This window comes from Thermothelomyces heterothallicus (assembly GCF_042370625.1).
Source record: "Thermothelomyces heterothallicus CBS 202.75 unplaced genomic scaffold P884_scaffold_15, whole genome shotgun sequence".
Lineage (NCBI taxonomy): Eukaryota > Fungi > Ascomycota > Sordariomycetes > Sordariales > Chaetomiaceae > Thermothelomyces > Thermothelomyces heterothallicus.
Genome location: NW_027192576.1, coordinates 163,284 through 183,266, shown reverse-complemented (window position 1 = coordinate 183,266; position 19,983 = coordinate 163,284). Strand labels below are relative to the sequence as shown.

Genomic DNA, 19,983 nt, shown 5'->3' with positions numbered 1-19,983 from the left:
ATCAAATGATGAGTGTGCATTAAAGCAGGCAGAAATTTCTCGAATCAATTACTTGCGGCAAGTACACCTCACGTCCCTCTACTCATCCATGATCATTCCTTCCGTTGTCAGAATCAAGCAGCCTACACTACGGATTAGTTTGCCTGAGCTCCAGGGCCTCGCGTCGGTTTTTGCCCAGGCCGATCGGCAGGGGTCGGAAGTGATCCGAACGGATGACTGGGGGCATGGTCCGTCCGATCTGATTGGCGAATTAAGTTGCAGAGCACGGATTGCCTCCGACGAGACAACTCGTGGTTCGGGATACGCGACCCAAGGACAAAAAGCATATGAAAGCTCACGAGCTCTCCACTCTCCTTAACCCTGCGGCCAACATTCCTAGCAGTGAGTAGCTGTTGGAAAATGGCACGAAGAAAGGCCAACGGTGCAACGGCCGATACAGAGCCGCTCCTCGAAAAGGGCTCGACCAGAAAACGATTCAGCAACGCTGGTGATCCAGACCACGCAGTCAAGAAGCAGCGGCCCGCGCTCGAAGAGAAGACCGATTACTCGCGATGGCGCCTGCGAGATGATCACGGCAGACACACCTGGCGCTATCTGGAGGACGACGAAGCCGCCGAGGCCTGGCCGCAAACCTACGCCGACAAGTACTTCTTGGGCCTGCCGCTGGTGAGCGCGTCGTCCGCTTGCCGTCGTGTCCCGAGGGGTACTAACTCGTAACGTCTGCTAGGATCTCCCAGATCTTCCGAAGCCCAAGAAGCCACTCGACGCCGTCCGAAACGGCCTTGAGTTCTTTGAGAAGCTCCAGCTGCCCAGCGGCCACTGGGGGTGTGAGTATGGCGGTCCCATGTTCCTCCTGCCCTGCATCGTCATCTCGTGGTACGTGACCAAGACGCCGATTCCCTGGTACTACGCCACCGAGATCAAGAATTACCTGTTTGCCCGTGCGCATCCGGAGGATGGTGGCTGGGGTCTGCACATCGAAGGCGAGACCTCCGTGTTCGGAACGGCTCTCAACTACACAGTGCTGCGGCTGGTCGGCGTGGATGCTGATCACCCCAAGATGGTGAAAGCCCGCGCCACGCTGCACAAGCTGGGGGGTGCAACACATGCGCCGCATTGGGCAAAGTGGTGGCTCGCCGTCCTAGGAGTTGCCCACTGGGACATTGTCAACCCTGTGCCTCCCGAGCTCTGGCTTCTTCCCGACTGGGTCCCCTTTGCGCCGTGGAGATGGTGGATTCACATCCGAATGGTCTTCTTGCCGATGAGCTACCTTTGGTCCAGGCGTTGGACGGCCGAGGAGACCGACGTCATCCGCTCACTTCGCAAGGAACTTTTCGTCGAGGACTGGGACAAGATCAATTGGGCAGCACACCGCAACACAATCCACCCGAGAGACAACTACCATCCCAAATCCTGGTTGCTGAACATGATCAATTGGTTCCTCGCCAACATTTGGAGGCCTTACTTCCGAGTCAAGCCCCTTGTCGACAGGGCCGAGGATTGGGTTATGAAGCTGATCGAGATGGAGAACAAGAACACAGACCACTTGGACCTTGCCACCGTGTCCGGTCCTATGAATCTTGTCTGCCTCTACGCGCGTGATGGGCCGGACTCGTATGCCGTGCGCAGGCACCAAGAACGCGCGGACGAGTTCCTCTGGGTGAAGGACGAAGGTCTTCTCGCCAACGGCACCAACGGGGTGCAGTGCTGGGATACGGCATTCGCAATCCAGGCCATCATGGACGCGGGCTTGACCGAGGACCCGCGCTGGAGGCCCATGCTGCTCAAGGCGCTCGAATTCCTCGACGATCAACAAATTCGTGACAACGTAGAGGACCAAGACAAGTGCTACCGCCAGCAGCGCAAGGGCGCTTGGGCTTTCAGCAACAAGGATCAAGGATACGCCGTGAGCGACTGTGTCTCCGAAGCCCTGAAGTCCGTCATTATCCTGCAAAAGACCCCCGGCTTTCCAACGCTGATCGACGACCAACGCATCTTTGATGCGATCGACACCCTCCTCACCTACCAGAATCCTAACGGCAGCTGCTCGTCCTACGAGCCGCCGCGCGCGGGGCCCTGGATGGAGATGCTCAACGCTGCCGAAGTCTTCGGCAGGATCATGGTTGAGTACGAATACCCCGAGTGCACGACCGCCGTTGTGACCGCACTCTCCCTCTTCCATAAGCACTGGCCCGAGTACCGTGCCCGCGAGATTGAGCGCTTCATCGAGCGCGCCGTGGCCTGGATCAAGACCAACCAACGGCCGCACGGTGGGTGGTACGGCAGCTGGGGCATCTGCTTCACCTACGCGACCATGTTCGCCCTCGAGAGCCTCGCCAGCATCGGGGAGACCTACGAAAATAGTTCCCACGCCAAGCGTGGCTGCGATTTCCTCATTTCGAAACAGCGAGAGGACGGCGGTTGGTCAGAACACTACAAAGTGAGAACCATTTTCCCTCTCCATCATACACCCCCTCTAGGATGCAGCCCAAGCTAACTAACGATAATAACAATAGGCATGTGAAACAGGAGAATACGTCGAGCACCCCACGGGCTCACAAGTAGTGATGACGGCCTGGGCTCTGATTGGCCTGATGAAGGCCAACTACCCCGACAAGAAACCCATCATGAAGGGCATCAAGCTGCTCATGGAGCGCCAGCAGCCTAACGGCGAGTGGCTGCAGGAGGCGATCGAGGGCGTCTTCAACAAGAGCTGCATGATCTCGTACCCCAACTACAAGTTCACATTCCCCATGAAGGCCTTGGGCATGTTTGCGCACAAGTACCCTGATGAGACTGTCGTTTAGGCAGTGCAGGGAGAACCCGAATCAGGAGTGGGCCGGAAGCGATATGCAACGCTTAATCTTGTAATCATTGTGTCTCGCCGAATATGGCGATGCTCATGTACAAATATCCTCTGTCAATTCGTTTGTTTTTCTCGTTCGCTAAGCTAATCCTTGTTTGGCATACTTCGCACCACCGGCGTTTGTATGTGTGCCAGCGGTATTCCGAGCGAAGGTCCGGCAGTCACCTACCGCAACACGAGCTCGGAACTTAACCCCTGACCAGTCATCAAACTGTCCCGTTCAAGCCCTCGATCAGCCTGTGCTAGGCAACGATTTGCCGGGTCCGAACCAGTCTCGTGCAAACTTTGAATCGTGCAGCACCAGCAAGGTGCTCCCTATGGAGCGGAGGCATCATCTGCCGGATCGACAGCCTTGCTCTCATCCCTGATGCTCCTGAGCTGGGTTGCGAAGTCCCTATTGACCCACTCCCAATAGCTTGTCCAGACTTGGTTCGACCCGGCGGCGGCACCAGCAGCAGCTTGAGCCCCGGTCGTGTTGAGGGCACTCTTGTTAAGCTTGTCCCCAAGCAGGAGCGTGAGCCGTAGCACTGACTTGTTGGCCTCCTCTTGCTTCTCAATCTCTTGCTTGACGGCGTTGCCCTTGAGCTTATGAGACAAGGTTTTCCTGAAGCCCTCGGCGATCGAATCGAGTCGCCGGACAGTCTCATCAGGGTCGAGGTAGACCAACTTTGAGACCATCAAGTTGCAGAGGGCGCGGATGTCATTGTCGTCGGAAAGGCCGGCAACAATACGGTCATAGAGATCAATAATACTCACACGCGAGAAGGCTGTCTCCATCAGCGCATAGAGAGTCTCGTACGCCGCCTAAGTACAGTACGTTAGCAGGATACCGAGACCACGAGGACGCGCCTACGCACCTTTCGCACTTCCAGGCCGTCGTCAATGATATGTTTGAATGGGCCCATCTGCACCTCGCGGATGAGCTCTGGCTTGATTACTGTCTCGTTCATCACAAACGGCATCAAGTGGTTGAGGTGCGCCAAAACCAGTTCGGGCTTGTTGTGCGCTGCTGATGTGAGCGTGGACATGGCGTGGCGCCGAATCTCCATCTCGTTATCGCCGAGCGCGATCTTGAGGAGATCAACAAGAGAGTTCCTGAGATATGCATCGAACGCATCGTTGTCGTCTGGCAAGGTATACCGGAGAGCCTGGACTGCGATAGCTCTTAGAGCAACCGAGGAGTTCTTGAACAAGGACTACTAATGTGTTAGCACAGCAGGACATCGTTGGCTTGAGTGACAAATAACTAACCTCCAACTTGGGCATGTACGTCTTTGGGTCGATAATAACCATGCGCCCAACGCATTCAGCACAAACCGCCTTGTTGTCCTCGGTCTCGCTGGCCGCCAGTATCTGCTCCCAGATCGGCATAGAGAACTCGCCTATGTTGGTTGAAGAAACGGCAACTTGCTGGAGAATTTCCTTGATCGACTGTAGAAGCATGTATTGCCTGCCACCCTTTTGCTGCATTGACTGCAGGATTACTGGCAGGTAAACAGAGACATTACCCGCTCCAGCTCGCCCAAGGGCGGCAGCCGCGGCGAGTGTCACCTTGTCGTACTCGTTGCTAAACTGCTGCAGGAATAATGTCGGTGGAATTGGGAATCTGTTGCCGAGGCGCAATCCAGCTTCGCCAATGACAGCTAGTGCAAGGCTTCTTCGAGTCGGGTCTGACGAGTTGTTTTCGATTTCCTGGACAAAGCTGTCAAGAGTGACTCCGGCGGAATCACCGCTGGCCACCAGAAGTGTTCCAATCACCTTTCCGACAATCGAGGGGTCGCCTCCGACACCGACATCCTTGAGGAACGCCCCCATCAGAGGTTTTCCGTGCCCGGTTTGCCCCGCCTGGGTGACCAGAACCAACAGAGAATGGAGAACCGTGCCAACGACAGTGGTCTGGAGCAACCTGCAGAGAGCGTCGATGAGCTGCGGGTTCAGAACGATGCTCGGCATGTCCTGGGTAAGACGAGCCAGGGCAAGAAGGCCGGGGCCAAGCAGCTGAGCATCGTTGTTGTTGATCACAGGGGTCAGCGCATCTACGACTGTCCGCACGGTGGCCTCATCCAGGGCACCTTTGGTAGCGGGCGACAAGGTAAGGTGCTTCAGTGCCATGACACTTGATCCTCTCAGGGCACGATTCGACTTTCGCAATTGGGATGCCAGCTCAACAACCACCTGGCGGGTCCAATGCGGCTCGAACTGAACAGCATCCGCTGACATCGCGGCGGCAGTATCGATGGCGCGCACGGCAGCTAGCCTCGTCGTCTCGTTCTTCAGTCTCTCGAGAAGGCAGGTAAGCGAAGCCTTGCGCTTCTCATCAGGTAAAAGAGCCGATCCCTCCGTGCCGGTTGTTCGAGCTAACAGTGTACCGAGAGCGTGGATCGCCTTTTGACGAACCTCGGCGTCCGCGTCGTTGGCAGTCGCCCGATCGATGACGATATCATACAGCTTCTGGAGCTCATTCTTGAAGTTTTGGGCCGTGGATCGAGACCGTGGTGGAGTGATAGCCTTGATCACCTCCTCGGCAGTCTGCACGGCCTCTCCCGAGATCTTATAGAAACGGTCATGAGCGACTGAAACAACGCCGGCGACGATTTTCGACAGGTGAGGCTGCAGGACGGCTGACGAGTGTTTCTTTGAGATGTCGCTGGTCAGACGAAGCGCCTCAATCCTGAGAGTAGTGGCAGTTGCAGAAGCACCGCCGCCTGTAGATGACATAGACGCAGAGGCAGATGCAGCGCTCGATGGCTTGATTGCATCAATGACAGGATCGACAATCAGGTCGAAGTATGATTCTAAGCCGCCCCGCTGGACGCATACGATATCGTCCAGGAGCTTGATGCATGCCTGCTTCGTCGGGATGAGTTTGCCCTTGAGCAACTTGGTCAGGGATTTGACTAGGGCTGGGGTCAGTCTAGCCAGCTCGGCACGAGGACCTGTTGCCGGAATCTTTTCCTTAGTAGGTGAAGTGAGGCCGGTGCCGGACAAAGTCGTTGGGTCCAAGGAGAGGCCAAAAGGGGAAGGGCCGCCGGCACTGCTTTGGCGCCGCCGCTTCCGACTGGCAGGGGGCTGATTCAGGTACTCGCTCTGCACACCGTCGGCGGAGAATTGGGGTAGCACTCCCTCTCCAGTCTTCCGTACAAGGAGCGACATTGCAGAAAGCACTTCGAGACGCACGTTTTCCTCTCGCTCGTTGAACCTTTTGACCAGGGCTGGAGCCACGGTGCCGTAGAGCACCCCGCTATCGAGGAGGTCGCCGCTGCTCCTGGTCGAAATAATGGTGTACAGCCCTTTAGCCGCGCACCGCCGAACTTTCCAGCTCGCGTCGTCATCGTCATCAAAGCCTCCAGCGGCCTCAAACTCGTCATCTTCCTCAAACTCGTCTTCGTCCTCCTCCTCGTCTTCCATTTCCTCGTCTTCGTCAAACGCATAGTTTGGATCGTACTTCAGGTAGCGGAGGCAGGCATCGATGGCTTCGTTTGTGAAGGGACGCATTTGTGTCGGACACGACGAGAGGAAGGCTTCCAAGGCGACTAGTGCTGCCTCGCGAACTTCGTTGAACTCGAGGGTCGCCCCTCCGCCCTCGCTGATCTCCTCAAGCTGTGCCTGAAGCTCCTCTTCGCTCAAAACGCGGAGAACCAAAGGTGCCAACTCCGCAAGGTGAAACCCGAATCGGTAAGGGATTGACCGAGCCATGGAGCCTAGGACCGTGATGTAAAGTCGGCGAGTGGAATCCTTCAGCTGCAACTGGCCCAATACCCCGGAAACGCGCTTGATGAAGGCAGAGAGCAGTTCGTCGGAAAGATAGTGGGCGAGCATCGAAATAGCAACAACTGCCCTCTTTTTAACCACCGAGTTGCCTCTGTCTTTCTCAAGAATGGTAACGACGGCATTATGAAGGGCCTCAATCTCAAACGACTGCAGCATGGGCCCGAAGCACCGGACTACCTCAATGAGCACATCGACGGAATCGGAATTTGGATCTTCGGGGTCGAGTAGACCCGGGCTGGACTTGCCGGGTGGGCCAGCACGACCAAGAAAGCGCGGAATAAGCACGCGGCTAAGACTAGAATATGCCTCGTTGACCTCCTTGGACGGCGCCACGCCAGGCACTGGGCGAGGCAAAGCCTCTACCACGGCTCTGATCGCCATGGATGGGATGGAGTTGTCGACCGAATTCTTCAGTTTCAGGCTGCAGAGCTTCTCCATCATCGGAGCGATTAATTGCGGGGTGACCTTCTTGACTAAAGGGCCGAGACTGCAAGAACAAGGTCAGACTCCGCCAGTCCTCCCAAGAAGCGACTCTTATCGTTGGCTCATCTTACCATTTTATCGCCTGGTTCTGAACTTCGCCGTTCTGATCGTCCAGCGCGCGGACAACATGGTCGACGGTCCGAGCAGCCGTATTGAAGTCGTGATTCAGGAAGTCGTTTTTCGCAGTGTTGAATACCGTGAGTAAATCATTGAGAGCCATAAACCGGAAGTCGGGGTCGACGTCGGTGATTTTGGTCAGAAGCTGGCTGACCGTCTGCGGGGTCGGGTTTGCCGGGAGGGTAGTCGCCATGATCGTTGGTGGGTAAGATCGACGCAGATATCAAGAGTTGATGATTTTCTAGTAATCTAAGAGACGAACAGTGATGTCTCTCTGGTAAAAGCATAGATTCGCAGTCAGTGGTCCAAATACACCTTGTTCCGTCCACGTCTAAAGGAGCGGCAGACCTACCTGCGGGGTGCAAGCAGCAATACCAGGTCAGGTTTTAGAAGCTCATGCGACCACGCCAACAGCCCCGAGTAAAAAGAGTTGAAATACCAGGGAATTTCCTCCACTGGCCGAGCAGCTGTTGTGTTGGGAATATCTTTGCTGTTGACTGTTGACGGTTGTTGGTCTCGGTCCCCGTTGCTCTCGCCGTTGCACCTCCCACCGATATCAGGCAGCCTCAAGGTGCAATTGCGATGTGGGGAGACCTACTTCCTTCTTGTGGGGCAAGCGTAAGTGAAGCTCAGGTGGGGCTGCGGGGTTGAAGTGGGTTCTTTCAGCCTCCATGCCACGGAGTAATCGGTACTCAGTAATCCGTACAGATTATGAAGTACGGAGCTATGGAATACTGGGTACAAGTCCCTGCAGAACACCACACAAGCTTGGATGCGACGCACTGCATGGAGATACGTTGCTTTTGTACAAGATTCAGTTAGGTCAATGAGTTATCCGTTGAATGAGTTGATTAATACGCAGCGTTTCGCAATAGTGTGCTTTCGCCTTGACAACTTCGCACTTGCACTTCACCTAAGTTGGCGGCTCTGAAAGAACTACCTTAGATACGGGTAGTGTAAATAAGTGGGAAAACCACGCGGACCCGCTACCAGACTTGGGTCCCTTCAACGTGAGCGGGAAGTGGTGCCTATGATCTGCAATTCTGATGTCTGCGCGATGCTTGCCTGACATGGTAGCACCCTCAGAGTTGCTAACACTTCATTCGGACATCTGTCGTCCAGAAGTGGACGAGTAGCTGTTAAATAGGGGAGGATATTTGGAAGAAGCTTTGGCCAGTGATACATCTACCTGAATTCCGTGGATTCGATGTCGCGAAATACGTCACTGGACTCCTCCCCGACCTTCCATCGCCATCCATGCTATAACCCCCCCCCCCTTTCTCCCTTCCCAGTTCAAGACGTGGTTCACAACTGTCTCTCAGAACTGCCAGAACCCAGTGAGCCGTCCCGAGACACCAGGCCAGCTACGAAACATGATTATAGGCAAACCCTCGCTGCTTCGACCGAGTGCTCGGCTAACCAGCCGCTTTTCTCGGCCCTCTTCGCTCGGACAAATTGCTGGTAGGAGAGGCTATGCTAGTCTCCAAGAGCGCATTGCGGAATCCAGTGAAACACCATGGTAAGCTCACGATGGCGGCGTGTGACAAGCAATATATTTCTGTTCAGTGACATTCTCAGGCCGGAACTGACCATTTGTTGGGGCCCGATCTGTGCAGGCAAGTTGCCGCTGTTGCAGTCACGGTTCCGGGTCTGCTTTATCTTCGAAACAAGAGAGGCGATGCACAGCCTAGGCACGGTGGCGAGGTTCATGCTCAGTCCTCAGAACCTGCTTCAAAAGAACACAAGTCTGCGACCAGTATCAAACCTGACACCACCGCCAAAGTTAAGGAAGGCATTCAGGAGACCCAGAACGTCAATCCCGCAAGTTCAAGCAGCAGCAGCGACGTAGAAGACTCCCCAACGCCGCCCGAATCGAGTTCAACTGAGGCTCTCGCGGCGACCTCCCAAACGAACAGCTCTCCTGAGGTAAGCGAGTGGCGAGAGTCCATCAGTGGTCGGATTTTGACCATTCTAACCTCACATCCAGCAAGCTGACGAGGGTGCCAATTCGCAAGGCCCTTAACGGTTTGACAAATCGAGAATCAACAACGCTTGGATATTCGCGAACAAAACTATCAACCGAGCTTCTGAATTTTTTGTGCAGCTTCAAACAGCTTACTAGTCGATTGAGAAATGCTCTCTGGCCATTGTTATGAAATGCCCACCCTTCGTCATTCCTTTGAGCAAGCTGTACCCCGTACAAGCATCTCGATCTGTCAGGGCATGTTATGCAATCCCAGCCGAAGGATTGGTTATGATGGTCCTGTCCAAACATGTTTTGGATCTCGCACAGCAGAAAGAAGAGGCACGTAATTTTCAACAGAAATTAGTACCTAAATTGAGAGAGAAAAGACGCCGTTTTCGTCTGTTTATCAAAGTTCTCCCCTAATAAAGCTTGAATTGTCCTAGAGGGCTCTTCTTGGCGGGACCTGTGCTGTTAACAGTATGTACCTGGTCAAACTCCATTACCCCGCCCCCGCGTTCCCACTCCAGCCATGATCTCGCGCAACCTCAGCGGCAAAACTCTGCCCCGCCGGGAACCCGAAACCACTGCCCCCCCCCGGTCCATTGCATCGCGATATCCAACATCGGCACTGTCCTACCTCTCTTTCGCAACGGGGGCGACGAATTGATTCCATCCTCCGGCGGCCACCTCAGCAAACCAACTTCAACCCTGATCAACCGGTCCCCAATTCCGAACGAGAACCAACGGTGGGCCTCGAGAATTTTCCCTAACCCACCCCGTCCACAATGGCCACCGCAAGCGCCCCCCGCACTACCATCAAGGTCGGCACGCGCCGCTCGGCGCTCGCCCTGCGCCAGACCGAGCTCGTCATCGAGACGCTCCGGCGCGCCCACCCCCACCTGACCTTCGAGGTGCACGCGATGGCGACGATGGGCGACCGCGACAAGACGACGCCCCTGCCCGCGCTCGGCAAGGGTCTCTGGACGTCGGAGCTCGAGGCCAAGCTGGCGTCGCGCGAGCTCGACGTCGTCGTGCACTCGCTCAAGGACATGCCGACCTCGCTGCCCGCCGGCTGCGTCCTGGGCTGCGTGACCGCCCGCGAGGACCCGAGGGACGTGGTCGTCTTCAGCAAGGCGCACCAGGAGGCGGGGAAATTCAAGACGCTCAAGGACCTGCCGCGGGGGGCGGTGGTCGGGACCAGCAGCGTGCGCCGGGCGGCCCAGCTGAGGAGCAAGTATCCCGGCCTGGTGTTCCGGGATGTGAGGGGTAACATCGAGACGCGTTTGAGGAAATGCGACGAGGAAGGGTTCGATGCGATCATTCTTGCTGCCGCGGGCCTGCTAAGGTTGAACTTTGGCGAGAGGATTGCTCAGTACCTCGATTCGAACACCGAGGGCGGTGGGGCGCTGCATGCCGTCGGTCAGGGGGCGCTGGGGTTGGAGGTGCGGGAGGACGACCAGGAGATGAAGGAACTGCTCAAGGCCGTGGAGGATACTCCCACCATGATCGCGTGCTTCGCGGAACGGAGTGTCATGCGGACGCTGGAGGGCGGATGCAGCGTGCCAATTGGGGTGGAGACGGCGTGGCTAGAAGAGGAAGAGGCCGGGCAGAAGAAGAGGAAACTTCGCCTCCGAGCGGTGGTGGTGAGTCTAGATGGCAGCCAGTCTGTCGATGGCGAGAAGATAGAGGAGATCGACAGTCTCGCGCAGGCGGAGGCTATGGGCAAGGAGCTGGCCCAGAAACTGGCCGGGATGGGAGCACAACAAATATTGGACGACATCAACAAAGGGCGGGCATCAGGGGCGGCCCTGAAGGTTGGCGACGCATGATAAAAGGATAGATTGTGTACCGTAGTAGCCAAGAGACCGCGATGGTCTTGAACCAGTCATCTTCTCTCCGCTCGTCAACTCCTGGCCTTTTATCTTGCTCCCTGGAGCAGCCGTTGAGAGCGGCTTCTGTCTGTGTCACGATCTGTCATTGCCCCCTGTTGAACGCCCGTTCGAATTGAAATGCTCGAAACCAAATCCCGGCTGCCCCAGTGGCCATGTTTGTACAAATCCCTTTTAGGCCCCTGCGTCTATCAGGTTGAACTGTCCGAGAAAACCATGACCCCAGCGCTTTCAATGCCCTGCCCTTCCCAGCCTTGCCCACCGTAATCCACAACTGCCGGGACGGGACCCTTCAGTGATGACCCTCTTCGGCGGTGAACTTCTCGTACTCAGCATCATCCAGCAACTCTTCGAACTCTTTCAACCCCTGCTCGGTGAGCTGGACCTTGGCAATCCAGCCGCCGCCGTGCGAGTCGTCCTCGGCAACCTGATTGATGGTGCCCGGCTTCTCCTCCAGCACCAGGTTGACCTGCGTAATTTTGCAGGAAACCGGGGCGTTGATGTCGGCAGCGCTCTTCACGGACTCGACGGCGCCAATGGCGTCGCCAGCCCCTACCTCCTTGCCCTCTTCGGGCAGCTCAACGTAGACGATATCGCCCAGCTGCTTGGCGGCATACTCGCTGATGCCCACGACTCCCGTCTTCTTGTCGGCAGAGATATCGATCCACTCGTGTTCCTTGGTATATCTCCTTAAGGCATCTCGAAGTCGGTCAGCAGCGATCACTTCAGATAGGCTTATCTTGGGGCATCCTCACTCGAAGCGGTGACGGAAAAGGAGCGGGCGGCGACGCCGCGGGGAACCGAGCTCCTGACAACGGCAGAGAAAGCCGTGGGCCGGGCGACCCTCAAGCACCGAGCAATTGAAGCCATCGCAGAAGATGTGGGAGGTTGCTGGGAGAGTGGTAGCTACAGATGCTTGACGCGGGATTAGGGCAGTGAAATCGAATGACGCCGCCGATTGTTCGAGGCGCAAAGATCTGCCCCGAGCGCCCGGCAATCGCCGGCCAGTAACCAATTGAAATGTGGGCTGCCAACCAGTCACAGCCCGATCAGGGGGCCGAGGTGCCGAGCTTACATAAACTTTCAAGCTTTCTGGTTCGGGACCCTCCCACAATGTAACCATAGAGCCCATGACAGCACGTCAAGGATGGGGACCGGAGCGACCCCGCGCCAAGGAGGGCCGAATTCCATTGCTGCCCGGGTGTGTGCTCTGTATTTAAAAAAGGACGTGAGTGCACTTACTGTAGTAATACGTATGCCGTGTACCTTGGTTACTCCTATCATCCATTCTCCGTAAATAATTCGTCGTTTTCTGCGTGAAGACATCTATACCCATCCCAGGAAAGTACCTACTATGTAATCTTTGAAATACAAAAACACGATATACTGTTTCGATAGTAGGACGGGTGCCAGCAGTCAAGAGTGATGATAAAGGTCAGAAATGAGATTGCTTGTTTCTCTTGGGTGTGTCTGATTGCACAGCAGCTCCCAACTCCGTAACTGCCCACAAAATCGGAAATGCACTGCCAAAATACAGCCACAATGGAACTGCATGCCTTTCTCAGCTGTCATGCCATGAATTCGCGTCGCGTTTCTGCATGAACGCGTTGCATGACGTGCTGCAAACCATTTTACAGCAAACCACGAACTGCCTAGTGTATGATAGAGAGCTGTGGCTGCTCCAAGTCGGGACCTCCCCCCCCTCCCCCCCTGCCGCGTGTGCCGTGGCGCCAATCCCGGGCAGGGTGGGTACAGTACGTCCGTACTTCGTGCATACCTAACTGTGGTGGTAAGTCACTTGTGGGTTCAGCCTGCCCACTCAGCTCTGTAGCGACTTCGATAAGGTTCCTTCTCTGCCGCCTGCTTGCCAATTCAGAGTTCGAGGCACAACGCTCGAACGTCGCGCAGTTCCAGCATTTTTACTTTCCGATTGCCATCAGCAGATCACAGATCCGACCAGTGCTCGAGTGCGCACTCGACCGTCCCGCAGTCCTTCCTGGGCCCGGTGACCGAGCGAGCAACTGGCGGGACACAGACAGAGACGAGAGAAGGCAGCGTGACAGAAGGCCCATCGATCCGGCCCGGCTCCGCATCCAATCGCCCACTGCGCTACGAGGGACGGGTGAGCTTCAGCTGCCATCACCCCCCTCCCTCGGCCGGGATTCCTCGAAATCGCCATTTGGCAAGCCCAAGCTTGACACCCCGCCTGCCCACCCGATTCCTCCGTCTCATTACGCTCAAACCCCCTCCTCATCAGACGAAGGCCATCCGCGCACGAGCTCTACTGTCGGCCTTGGCGCTTCCAGGAACGGGACGTCGATCGTTCGAGTTCCCGTCCATCATCGCACCTCGGTCATCTCCAAAACCTGGATATTTCCCACTTTTCGTCGGGCGCTCCAGCCCATCACCTACGGCTGTGGCAGCGTGGACATCATGAAGCAAGAGCAGGCCATAGCCCCTACTCCCGCCGAGGCCTCCGATCTCTCGAGTGCTCCGGCCCCTGCCCCTCTGCCGGCTGATGGGCACGACGATACTCTGGGTGGATTGGAAAGCGAGCCGCACCAGGCAGGACCGGAACACAATATGCACGAACACAACGGCTACCATGACCAACCTCAGGTTCAGTCACAGCCTGCCGATCCCAGCAGCATAAACAGCTCGCTTCCTACCCAATACCCAGCCGATAACGTGGACGGCGAACCGACAGCTCGATACGCTACGCCGCCAGTCTCCGCGCCCGCGATATCTCGTCCTCCATCCGGCCTCTCGGGACAGGGCACGGCGTATGGCGCGGATCAGGCGTCAAGGGCGGGCAGCAATGGGCCACAGACTGAGGCGCAAAATCCTGGACGCAACCATGTTGTGATCAAGGTCGGCATGGTGGGTGACGCTCAGATCGGGAAGACAAGTCTGATGGTGAAGTATGTCGAAGGGAGCTGGGATGAAGATTACATTCAGACCCTGGGCGTCAACTTCATGGAAAAGACGATCAGCATTCGGAACACCGAAATCACCTTCAGCATCTGGGATCTGGGCGGCCAGCGCGAGTTCGTTAACATGCTTCCGCTGGTGTGCAACGACGCGGTGGCCATTTTGTTCATGTTTGACCTGACCCGGAAGAGCACGTTGAACAGCATCAAGGAGTGGTATCGCCAGGGACGGGGCTTCAACAAGACGGCTATCCCCGTTCTTGTGGGGACAAAGTACGATCATTTCGTCAACCTGTCGCGCGAGGAGCAAGAAGAAATTTCAAACCAGGTATGACCGGATAGGGGACTTCCCGAATCGTCCTTAGTTTCGAGTGTTAGTTACTGACTAACGGCGCGGTAGGCTCGGCGGTTTGCAAAAGCGATGCGCGCATCACTGATCTTCAGCAGTACCAGCCACAGCATCAACGTACAAAAGGTACGTCGACCATGCTTGTCAGTTGCCGAACCTTGCTGACCGGCACCAGATCTTCAAGATCGTGCTCTCCAAGGCCTTTGACCTGAAATGCACAATTCCCGAAATCACCAATGTTGGGGAACCGCTGCTTATTTACCAATCCTGCTGAAGTCTGTTTGGCCACCGTGGGCCAATAATGAGGATTTTGCCGCGTTGCCAAGGGAACCCACAGCCGGACATCCCTGCGGTTTCCTCAGAGCGAGGAGCTCCGAACATCCAGGCAAACTCAATCACCGACACTACCAAATCGAGTCGGACGAGGCATTTTCACACAGGGTCAGACAGACCTGATTATCATTGCCAACCCTAGGAAGGATTTAGAGAATCGTTCGAGACTCATCTCTCGTTATGTTTTCCCCTTGTAACTATGCGAAACGGCAGAGATGGACAAGATCCAGCTGTTGGGGAGGGAGAGGGGGACGGGATGCATTGCCACAAGCACTGGGCGTGGCGCGGCTGGGAGTTGCGACTTGAGATACTTCGTACATCCTCCCGAGGTCGAGGGAAAGCAATGGAGGGCCACATTACCGGCATGTGGACACACTGTGTTCTCCAATGTATTGGTCATCCAGCGTGGACGTAGACAGAGGGTTGTTTTGTCCTTGTCTGTATTCCGCAGTTCTAACGGAAATATTTAAACGTCTCATCTTCTGGGTTCCCTTGTGGCTTCTCAGGAGCCCTCGAACAGCCGGTTGTTTAAAAAACGATGGTTTCTCGCCATGTGGACAGCGAGGAACCGAAGAGCGCCTTCTGGCCATATGGAATGCCGGAACCAATTCAGATTGCAAGAACCGAGCATCGCACTCTGCTTGGAGAGTATGCTGCTCCAGAATCACACTACCCCCCCCCCCAAAGACGGTAAGAACACCGAGGAGAGGGCCATATCCTGTCGCCGCACCACCATCATCACCGGCAGCATCACAACCACTAGCATCACAACCAGAGCTGAGTGAACTGCAGCTGGTGTCGGGAGCCTGGGCCACAAACGAACCAGGTTTCAAACCCTATCTGTAGCAGCATCGACACCGTGACCGGCTTGCTGTCAGCGTGAGTCGGCGAAACCGAGTTCGAGCTTTGCCTCGCTTGTGCCGGCGGTCTCAGACGTCTCAGACGCCTCAGACTCAGTCCGATGAGTGATCATGGCGAGACATGAGAGGCATACTGTTCCTTCGTGATTCTGATGGAACGAGTAAGTCGAGGAGGGTTGGTTTTATCGAACCGATTGTTGGATTCTCTTCACGATTGCTAGGACGGTGTAAAGGATTTTGAGCTTCGGTGCACATGCGCGATATGACGTTCGTCCGGCACTCTCCTATAGATCCGGCCGTTGTTCCCGTCTCTTGGGTTTCAGATGACCCAGCGGCTGTGCCCTAGTGTCCACCTACGGGGGCGCTTTGCCTGTAGAGGTGTCCCGCAGTGGCTTGATGAATCAGATTCCTCTGAACCAAGAGTGCATGTTCCTTTGGCAAAACTGTACCTAAATAACGCCGCTTGTCGTATCCTCGGATTCCGCTTCCTTCCAGTCGTCTTACTCATACATGCGAAGCCTGCCCGCCCACATCGTGATATCCCAACTCGCCGTGCTGACTCCCAATTCCACGCCCCAGAGCCTCCTTTCCTTGACATGTACCGACGTAAGCCCACATTCCCACTTAGCTATTCATCTCTCCCTCCTCAATAAGCCTTCCCAAAATAAGACTTTGTATCACCAACTCATCGCTAAGCGTTCGAATCCTCTTCATGGGAGGCTGTACGGCCGAACTTGCTACCGATCCCGCCCTCTTCCTCTTCTTGCCGCCCACTGACCCTCTAGCAAATAGCGCCTCCTCATCTGGTTTTCCATCCACGTACACCCAGTCAAACGGCTGCCCGCCTTCATCGGCGGCTTTTATTTCTGCCCTTGCCTGCTCGACACTATGGACCCTCGTTAAGGACGCGCCCAACACCCGCGCCAAGAAGACATAGGCCATCTTTCTCTCCTCCAGGGACTTCTTCACCACGGCGAGGATCCTGCTTCCCTCTAGCAGCTTCTCGCGCTGCCCAATGATATCGGCGAGGCTTGCCGTTGAAGCGTCGTACGGCGAGAGGCTTCTAGACCGGATGGCGTCACCGAGGAAGGCCGACTGGCCGGCGCAGAGGAGGTAGGGCGTCCAGTCGACAAGCTCGTTCCTCTCGAGACAAGTCGTGACCCAGCGGGCTGCAATACACGGCAATCCGAGGGCCAGTGCTTGCATGTACTTGACCTTGCGAGAATGCCCGTCAGCTATCAGGGCGGTGAATCCCGTCGTACGGCCCTCGGGGGTGAGGCTGATCTCTGTTTTTGCGTCAGCCGTTGACGCAGGGCTGCTGGATGGAGTCTCCAAGGACAAGGGTTCAAAAAGCTCGTCGAAGCCATGTTCCAGGATCCTGCCGCCGGCTTGTTTGATCCGTCTTTGGATCGCGATTGAGAAGTCCACCCGGGATTTGTATTGATCGTTGCTCTCGCCGGGCTTTCTTGATTGAAATGATATGGCGAACGCCATATTGTCAAACAATTTTTGGTCTCGCATGGTCGGCGGTTTCATGACACCGCCTCCCGACCGCGATGCTGATCTGGACGTAGACATCCGAGACACGCGCAAGCTTTGCTCGAACGTCGGCGTTCCGGATATCGATCGCGCAAGTTCATCAGTCGAATTAGAACCCCTCCGAGTTACCCTCGCCGCCTGTCTGAGGCTTTCGGTTGAACCTGTTTTGATTACTGGCAGTCGCCCTCGCGCATCGCGTCTCTTTGTCTGAGCAGCGGCTGGGGAAGAGCTGGCCGCTATGATAGACCCTGTTGGAGAATCCGGCGGAGCAGTGCTCGCACTCCCAAGGTAATTGCTAGACGGAAGCTGAGGTGTTGATGTTAGATCACTAAGAGTCGAGGATGAACTTGGCACTCTTGGGTACCGTCTTCCGCCATTGCCCTTTCGGGACCTCGTGCTGAACACTGGCGGAGAGGACTGAAAATCTCCTGTCGACCCGACTGCTGACGGAGCAAGTTCGCTGGACGGTGCTATCGCCGGGAGGGTGTTGAGGATTTTGCCGGTTGGACTCGTCTCCGGGATGGCGTCTCCGTTAGACGTGCCTTCGTTGTCGGCGCCTTGGGCAGCTAGAGGGCCCGACATGGTTGACGTTTGTGTACGCTCAAGGAGCATGCTCGGTATCGGATTGCTAGCGGAAACTGCCTCATCTTCTACGTCCGACAGAGTCGAGTCTTCGTCCACCTGAGGCTGATTCTTCACAGGCTGCGGACGATTCTGCCGAGACATTGTCTGGGCTTCGGTGGTTTCGGAGCCCTGAGTTATCGGCTCATGGTCATAAGATCGGACGACATATGGCTCCGCCTGACTTGTTCGCCTACGTTGACTTGTCGCGGGGACCTCTACGTCCTCCGGCTTCGTCGGTCGCGGGAAGGTAATGGCAGTCAGTTGCCTCAGAGCTGCTTCCTTTTTATGCTTTGCTCTTCTCCGTCTCAATATGGAGTCGTGCGAGTCCTCGTCCTCAGAACTCACAAAGTCGGTCCCAGTCACGGGTATTGACCGCCGCTCTTGAGACTTGTGCATTGGCTCATATGAAGTCATCGGTTGGTGACCCGACCACTTGCTGGCAAGCCCATCGTGAGAGGACTCTGGGACAACGGGATTCTCGGCCGAGGAGGTATTCTCCGGGCTGCTAGCTCTGTCGTTTAACCTTGAAGAAAGGGTGCCCGGAAGAACATCCGGGCTTGATAGGATATCGTTGGTGGGTGAAGAACGCAGGCCACGAGCCTTCAATGGTGATGACACGACGGGCTTCGGAGAGATTGTATTGCCAGGGAAGTCAATCGGCGAGGGTCGTGACGACGTAGGGCTGGCATGCTTAACTGGAGACGAGGATTGCGTCCCTCGAAATAGTTGTGATGTTGGAAGAAGCTCGGATCGGTTGTGCCGAAACGGATTCTGAGGCGGTGCCGGAGTTTCCGGCAGATCTTGGGCTGGGGACTCTGTTTTCTGCGAAGTTGCATGCTGGGAGTGGGCAAGATTGCCAAATTGCACAAGCCCAGAGTCGTCCTGAGCCGGGGAGACGGCCTTAGCGGTAACAACGGTGTTGGCAAAATCGAACGTCAGACCAGTGTCTTCGCCATCCACGTCACGTGGTTCCGGGGAATTCCTCTTGGGGGGTTCCGGTTCCTTGGGCGCTACGTGACCTTGCGATAGAGGCTGGTAATACTTGTCGTAGCTGCGGCCAGCGTTTGATTGAGTGGAGGCCTGGGTCGAGTCCATGATCCTCCTCCGCGACACTCCGTCAATCGCGGCCGAAACGGGAAAGGTGTCAGGGAGGTTCAGGTCGCCCGCAACGTCGCTCTCATTCTGAGCATCCCAGTCTGGTCGGACATGAGCACGCAAAACACCCTTTGGAAGACCAAGGTCTTGGGACTCTGGCACCGACGAACGCCGACGTTGCTCGGTGATTTCGAAGCGCGTACCCCGCGTCTGATGGGAGCTGGTCAGTGCATCCATGATTCGACACAGGCGCAGGTCGAGGCAGGGGTGGTTTCGTCTAGTTGGACCAGGTCAAACCCGTGTGAAGTAACTCACCTCTTCCGTATCGGCGCGGAACCGAAACGGCTCCGGACCTAGGCATTAAAGTTAAGAAGATGCGAAAGGAAGCAAACCTCAAAATCGGACTTACTGCTCTTCCTGGCTGCGTCGCTGGGAGGGCAGCTTCGACTGGGAGAAGGGAGGGATATCGCTTCTACTGGTGCAGGAGAGCTGCTCCTCTACAGCGTCCAATCATCATCAGCGTGGCCAAGTTCCCGGGTGCTGAAACCGTCCTTACCAGGCCGACACCGAAGTCCATCATGAGCCTATGCGCCACCAACAGGGTGTCTTGCGACTCATTGGCCCCGTTTAGCACGGATTCCTCGGTTTGCGGTGAAGTTTTGGGCGGCATTTTCAAAGGCGCCACAATCGCACTGTCGATGCAGTCCGCCGTCGGTACCTGGCGGCAGACAATGCCGCCAGGTTAGCAATTAGTGACTGCTCCCTGAGTTAGTGCTAGAAAACGAATGATGACCATGAGAAAAAAAAGTACATTCTTTGGGTGAGAAAGTCAAAGTTGGTCTGCATCCAACATTGAAAGTGCTTGGTCCCCCCATCTTCGATTTCTCCCGGCTCTCTCACTCTGCTCCGGGCAGGCGCGACCTGAACGCGCTGTCACGTGATGTTTCAGTCAAAGGTTCGGAGGAGGCGATGGCGTTGGCACAGTGTACGGGCTAGTTACTGTGTACAGATCTGTACACCTTGGAGCTCCTGGATCTCAGGGCGGGCGACAACCTGCAGCTCCCGCGGTCTTCTTGGATTCCTTTGTCCATTCGAGGGGCAACGGCCACGATTCTCATCAAAAATTTTAGCAAAGCCAATTAAGTTATCGACGTAGGTCAT

The 19,983-nt window shown here is 56.0% G+C and overlaps 7 protein-coding genes across 7 annotated transcripts; 4 read left to right on the top strand and 3 right to left on the bottom strand.

Annotated features, from left to right (window-relative positions):
- Positions 1–251: 251 nt before the first annotated feature.
- Positions 252–2,939, top strand: P884DRAFT_225953 (terpenoid cyclases/protein prenyltransferase alpha-alpha toroid). The gene is made up of 3 exons (XM_069439635.1): positions 252–666; positions 728–2,440; positions 2,517–2,939. The coding sequence occupies exons 1-3, from the start codon at positions 400–402 to the stop codon at positions 2,805–2,807; spliced, it is 2,271 nt and encodes a 756-aa protein (XP_069296559.1). The 5' UTR covers positions 252–399; the 3' UTR covers positions 2,808–2,939.
- Positions 2,940–7,766, bottom strand: P884DRAFT_245503 (armadillo-type protein). Its single transcript, XM_069440428.1, has 5 exons — positions 7,590–7,766; positions 7,192–7,511; positions 4,118–7,124; positions 3,724–4,062; positions 2,940–3,670 (listed from the first exon to the last, which is right to left on the bottom strand). Exons 2-5 carry the CDS (start codon positions 7,428–7,430, stop codon positions 3,182–3,184), a joined length of 4,074 nt encoding a protein of 1,357 aa, XP_069296558.1. The 5' UTR covers positions 7,431–7,511; positions 7,590–7,766; the 3' UTR covers positions 2,940–3,181.
- A 731-nt stretch (positions 7,767–8,497) lies between these two features.
- P884DRAFT_260925 (uncharacterized protein) lies at positions 8,498–9,643 on the top strand. Its single transcript, XM_069441507.1, has 3 exons — positions 8,498–8,756; positions 8,854–9,163; positions 9,225–9,643. The coding sequence occupies exons 1-3, from the start codon at positions 8,611–8,613 to the stop codon at positions 9,258–9,260; spliced, it is 492 nt and encodes a 163-aa protein (XP_069296557.1). The 5' UTR covers positions 8,498–8,610; the 3' UTR covers positions 9,261–9,643.
- A 153-nt stretch (positions 9,644–9,796) lies between these two features.
- Positions 9,797–11,032, top strand: P884DRAFT_285797 (porphobilinogen deaminase, dipyromethane cofactor binding domain-containing protein; the record flags this gene model as incomplete). Its single annotated transcript, XM_069443789.1, has 1 exon — positions 9,797–11,032. The coding sequence occupies exon 1, from the start codon at positions 9,989–9,991 to the stop codon at positions 11,030–11,032; it is 1,044 nt and encodes a 347-aa protein (XP_069296556.1). The 5' UTR covers positions 9,797–9,988.
- On the bottom strand, positions 11,031–12,238 carry P884DRAFT_285796 (glycine cleavage H-protein-domain-containing protein). The gene is made up of 2 exons (XM_069443788.1): positions 11,848–12,238; positions 11,031–11,791 (listed from the first exon to the last, which is right to left on the bottom strand). The coding sequence occupies exons 1-2, from the start codon at positions 11,960–11,962 to the stop codon at positions 11,385–11,387; spliced, it is 522 nt and encodes a 173-aa protein (XP_069296555.1). The 5' UTR covers positions 11,963–12,238; the 3' UTR covers positions 11,031–11,384.
- Positions 12,239–13,525: 1,287 nt separating this feature from the next.
- Positions 13,526–14,645, top strand: P884DRAFT_202891 (P-loop containing nucleoside triphosphate hydrolase protein; the record flags this gene model as incomplete). The annotated part of the gene is made up of 3 exons (XM_069438467.1): positions 13,526–14,350; positions 14,423–14,497; positions 14,547–14,645. 3 exons carry the CDS (start codon positions 13,526–13,528, stop codon positions 14,643–14,645), a joined length of 999 nt encoding a protein of 332 aa, XP_069296554.1.
- Positions 14,646–16,188: 1,543 nt separating this feature from the next.
- Positions 16,189–19,610, bottom strand: P884DRAFT_285794 (uncharacterized protein; the record flags this gene model as incomplete). The annotated part of the gene is made up of 5 exons (XM_069443787.1): positions 19,379–19,610; positions 19,232–19,319; positions 19,138–19,175; positions 18,277–19,032; positions 16,189–18,204 (listed from the first exon to the last, which is right to left on the bottom strand). Exons 1-5 carry the CDS (start codon positions 19,490–19,492, stop codon positions 16,189–16,191), a joined length of 3,012 nt encoding a protein of 1,003 aa, XP_069296553.1. The 5' UTR covers positions 19,493–19,610.
- Positions 19,611–19,983: the final 373 nt, after the last annotated feature.

What these genes read in the sequence shown, in the direction of transcription:
- P884DRAFT_225953 (XM_069439635.1), top strand. Translation starts at nt 400, where the DNA reads ATGGCACGAAGAAAGGCCAACGGTGCAACGGCCGATACAGAGCCGCTC. An exon ending in ACTTCTTGGGCCTGCCGCTG is followed by an intron (nt 667 to 727) that starts GTGAGCGCGTCG and finishes AACGTCTGCTAG; the next exon opens with GATCTCCCAGATCTTCCGAA. An exon ending in GTTGGTCAGAACACTACAAA is followed by an intron (nt 2,441 to 2,516) that starts GTGAGAACCATT and finishes TAATAACAATAG; the next exon opens with GCATGTGAAACAGGAGAATA.
- P884DRAFT_245503 (XM_069440428.1), bottom strand. Translation starts at nt 7,430, where the DNA reads ATGGCGACTACCCTCCCGGCAAACCCGACCCCGCAGACGGTCAGCCAG. An exon ending in CAGAACCAGGCGATAAAATG is followed by an intron (nt 7,125 to 7,191) that starts GTAAGATGAGCC and finishes TTGTTCTTGCAG; the next exon opens with TCTCGGCCCTTTAGTCAAGA. An exon ending in CGTACATGCCCAAGTTGGAG is followed by an intron (nt 4,063 to 4,117) that starts GTTAGTTATTTG and finishes ACACATTAGTAG; the next exon opens with TCCTTGTTCAAGAACTCCTC.
- P884DRAFT_260925 (XM_069441507.1), top strand. Translation starts at nt 8,611, where the DNA reads ATGATTATAGGCAAACCCTCGCTGCTTCGACCGAGTGCTCGGCTAACC. An exon ending in GAATCCAGTGAAACACCATG is followed by an intron (nt 8,757 to 8,853) that starts GTAAGCTCACGA and finishes CGATCTGTGCAG; the next exon opens with GCAAGTTGCCGCTGTTGCAG. An exon ending in AAACGAACAGCTCTCCTGAG is followed by an intron (nt 9,164 to 9,224) that starts GTAAGCGAGTGG and finishes CCTCACATCCAG; the next exon opens with CAAGCTGACGAGGGTGCCAA.
- P884DRAFT_285796 (XM_069443788.1), bottom strand. Translation starts at nt 11,962, where the DNA reads ATGGCTTCAATTGCTCGGTGCTTGAGGGTCGCCCGGCCCACGGCTTTC. An exon ending in CTTTTCCGTCACCGCTTCGA is followed by an intron (nt 11,792 to 11,847) that starts GTGAGGATGCCC and finishes ACCGACTTCGAG; the next exon opens with ATGCCTTAAGGAGATATACC.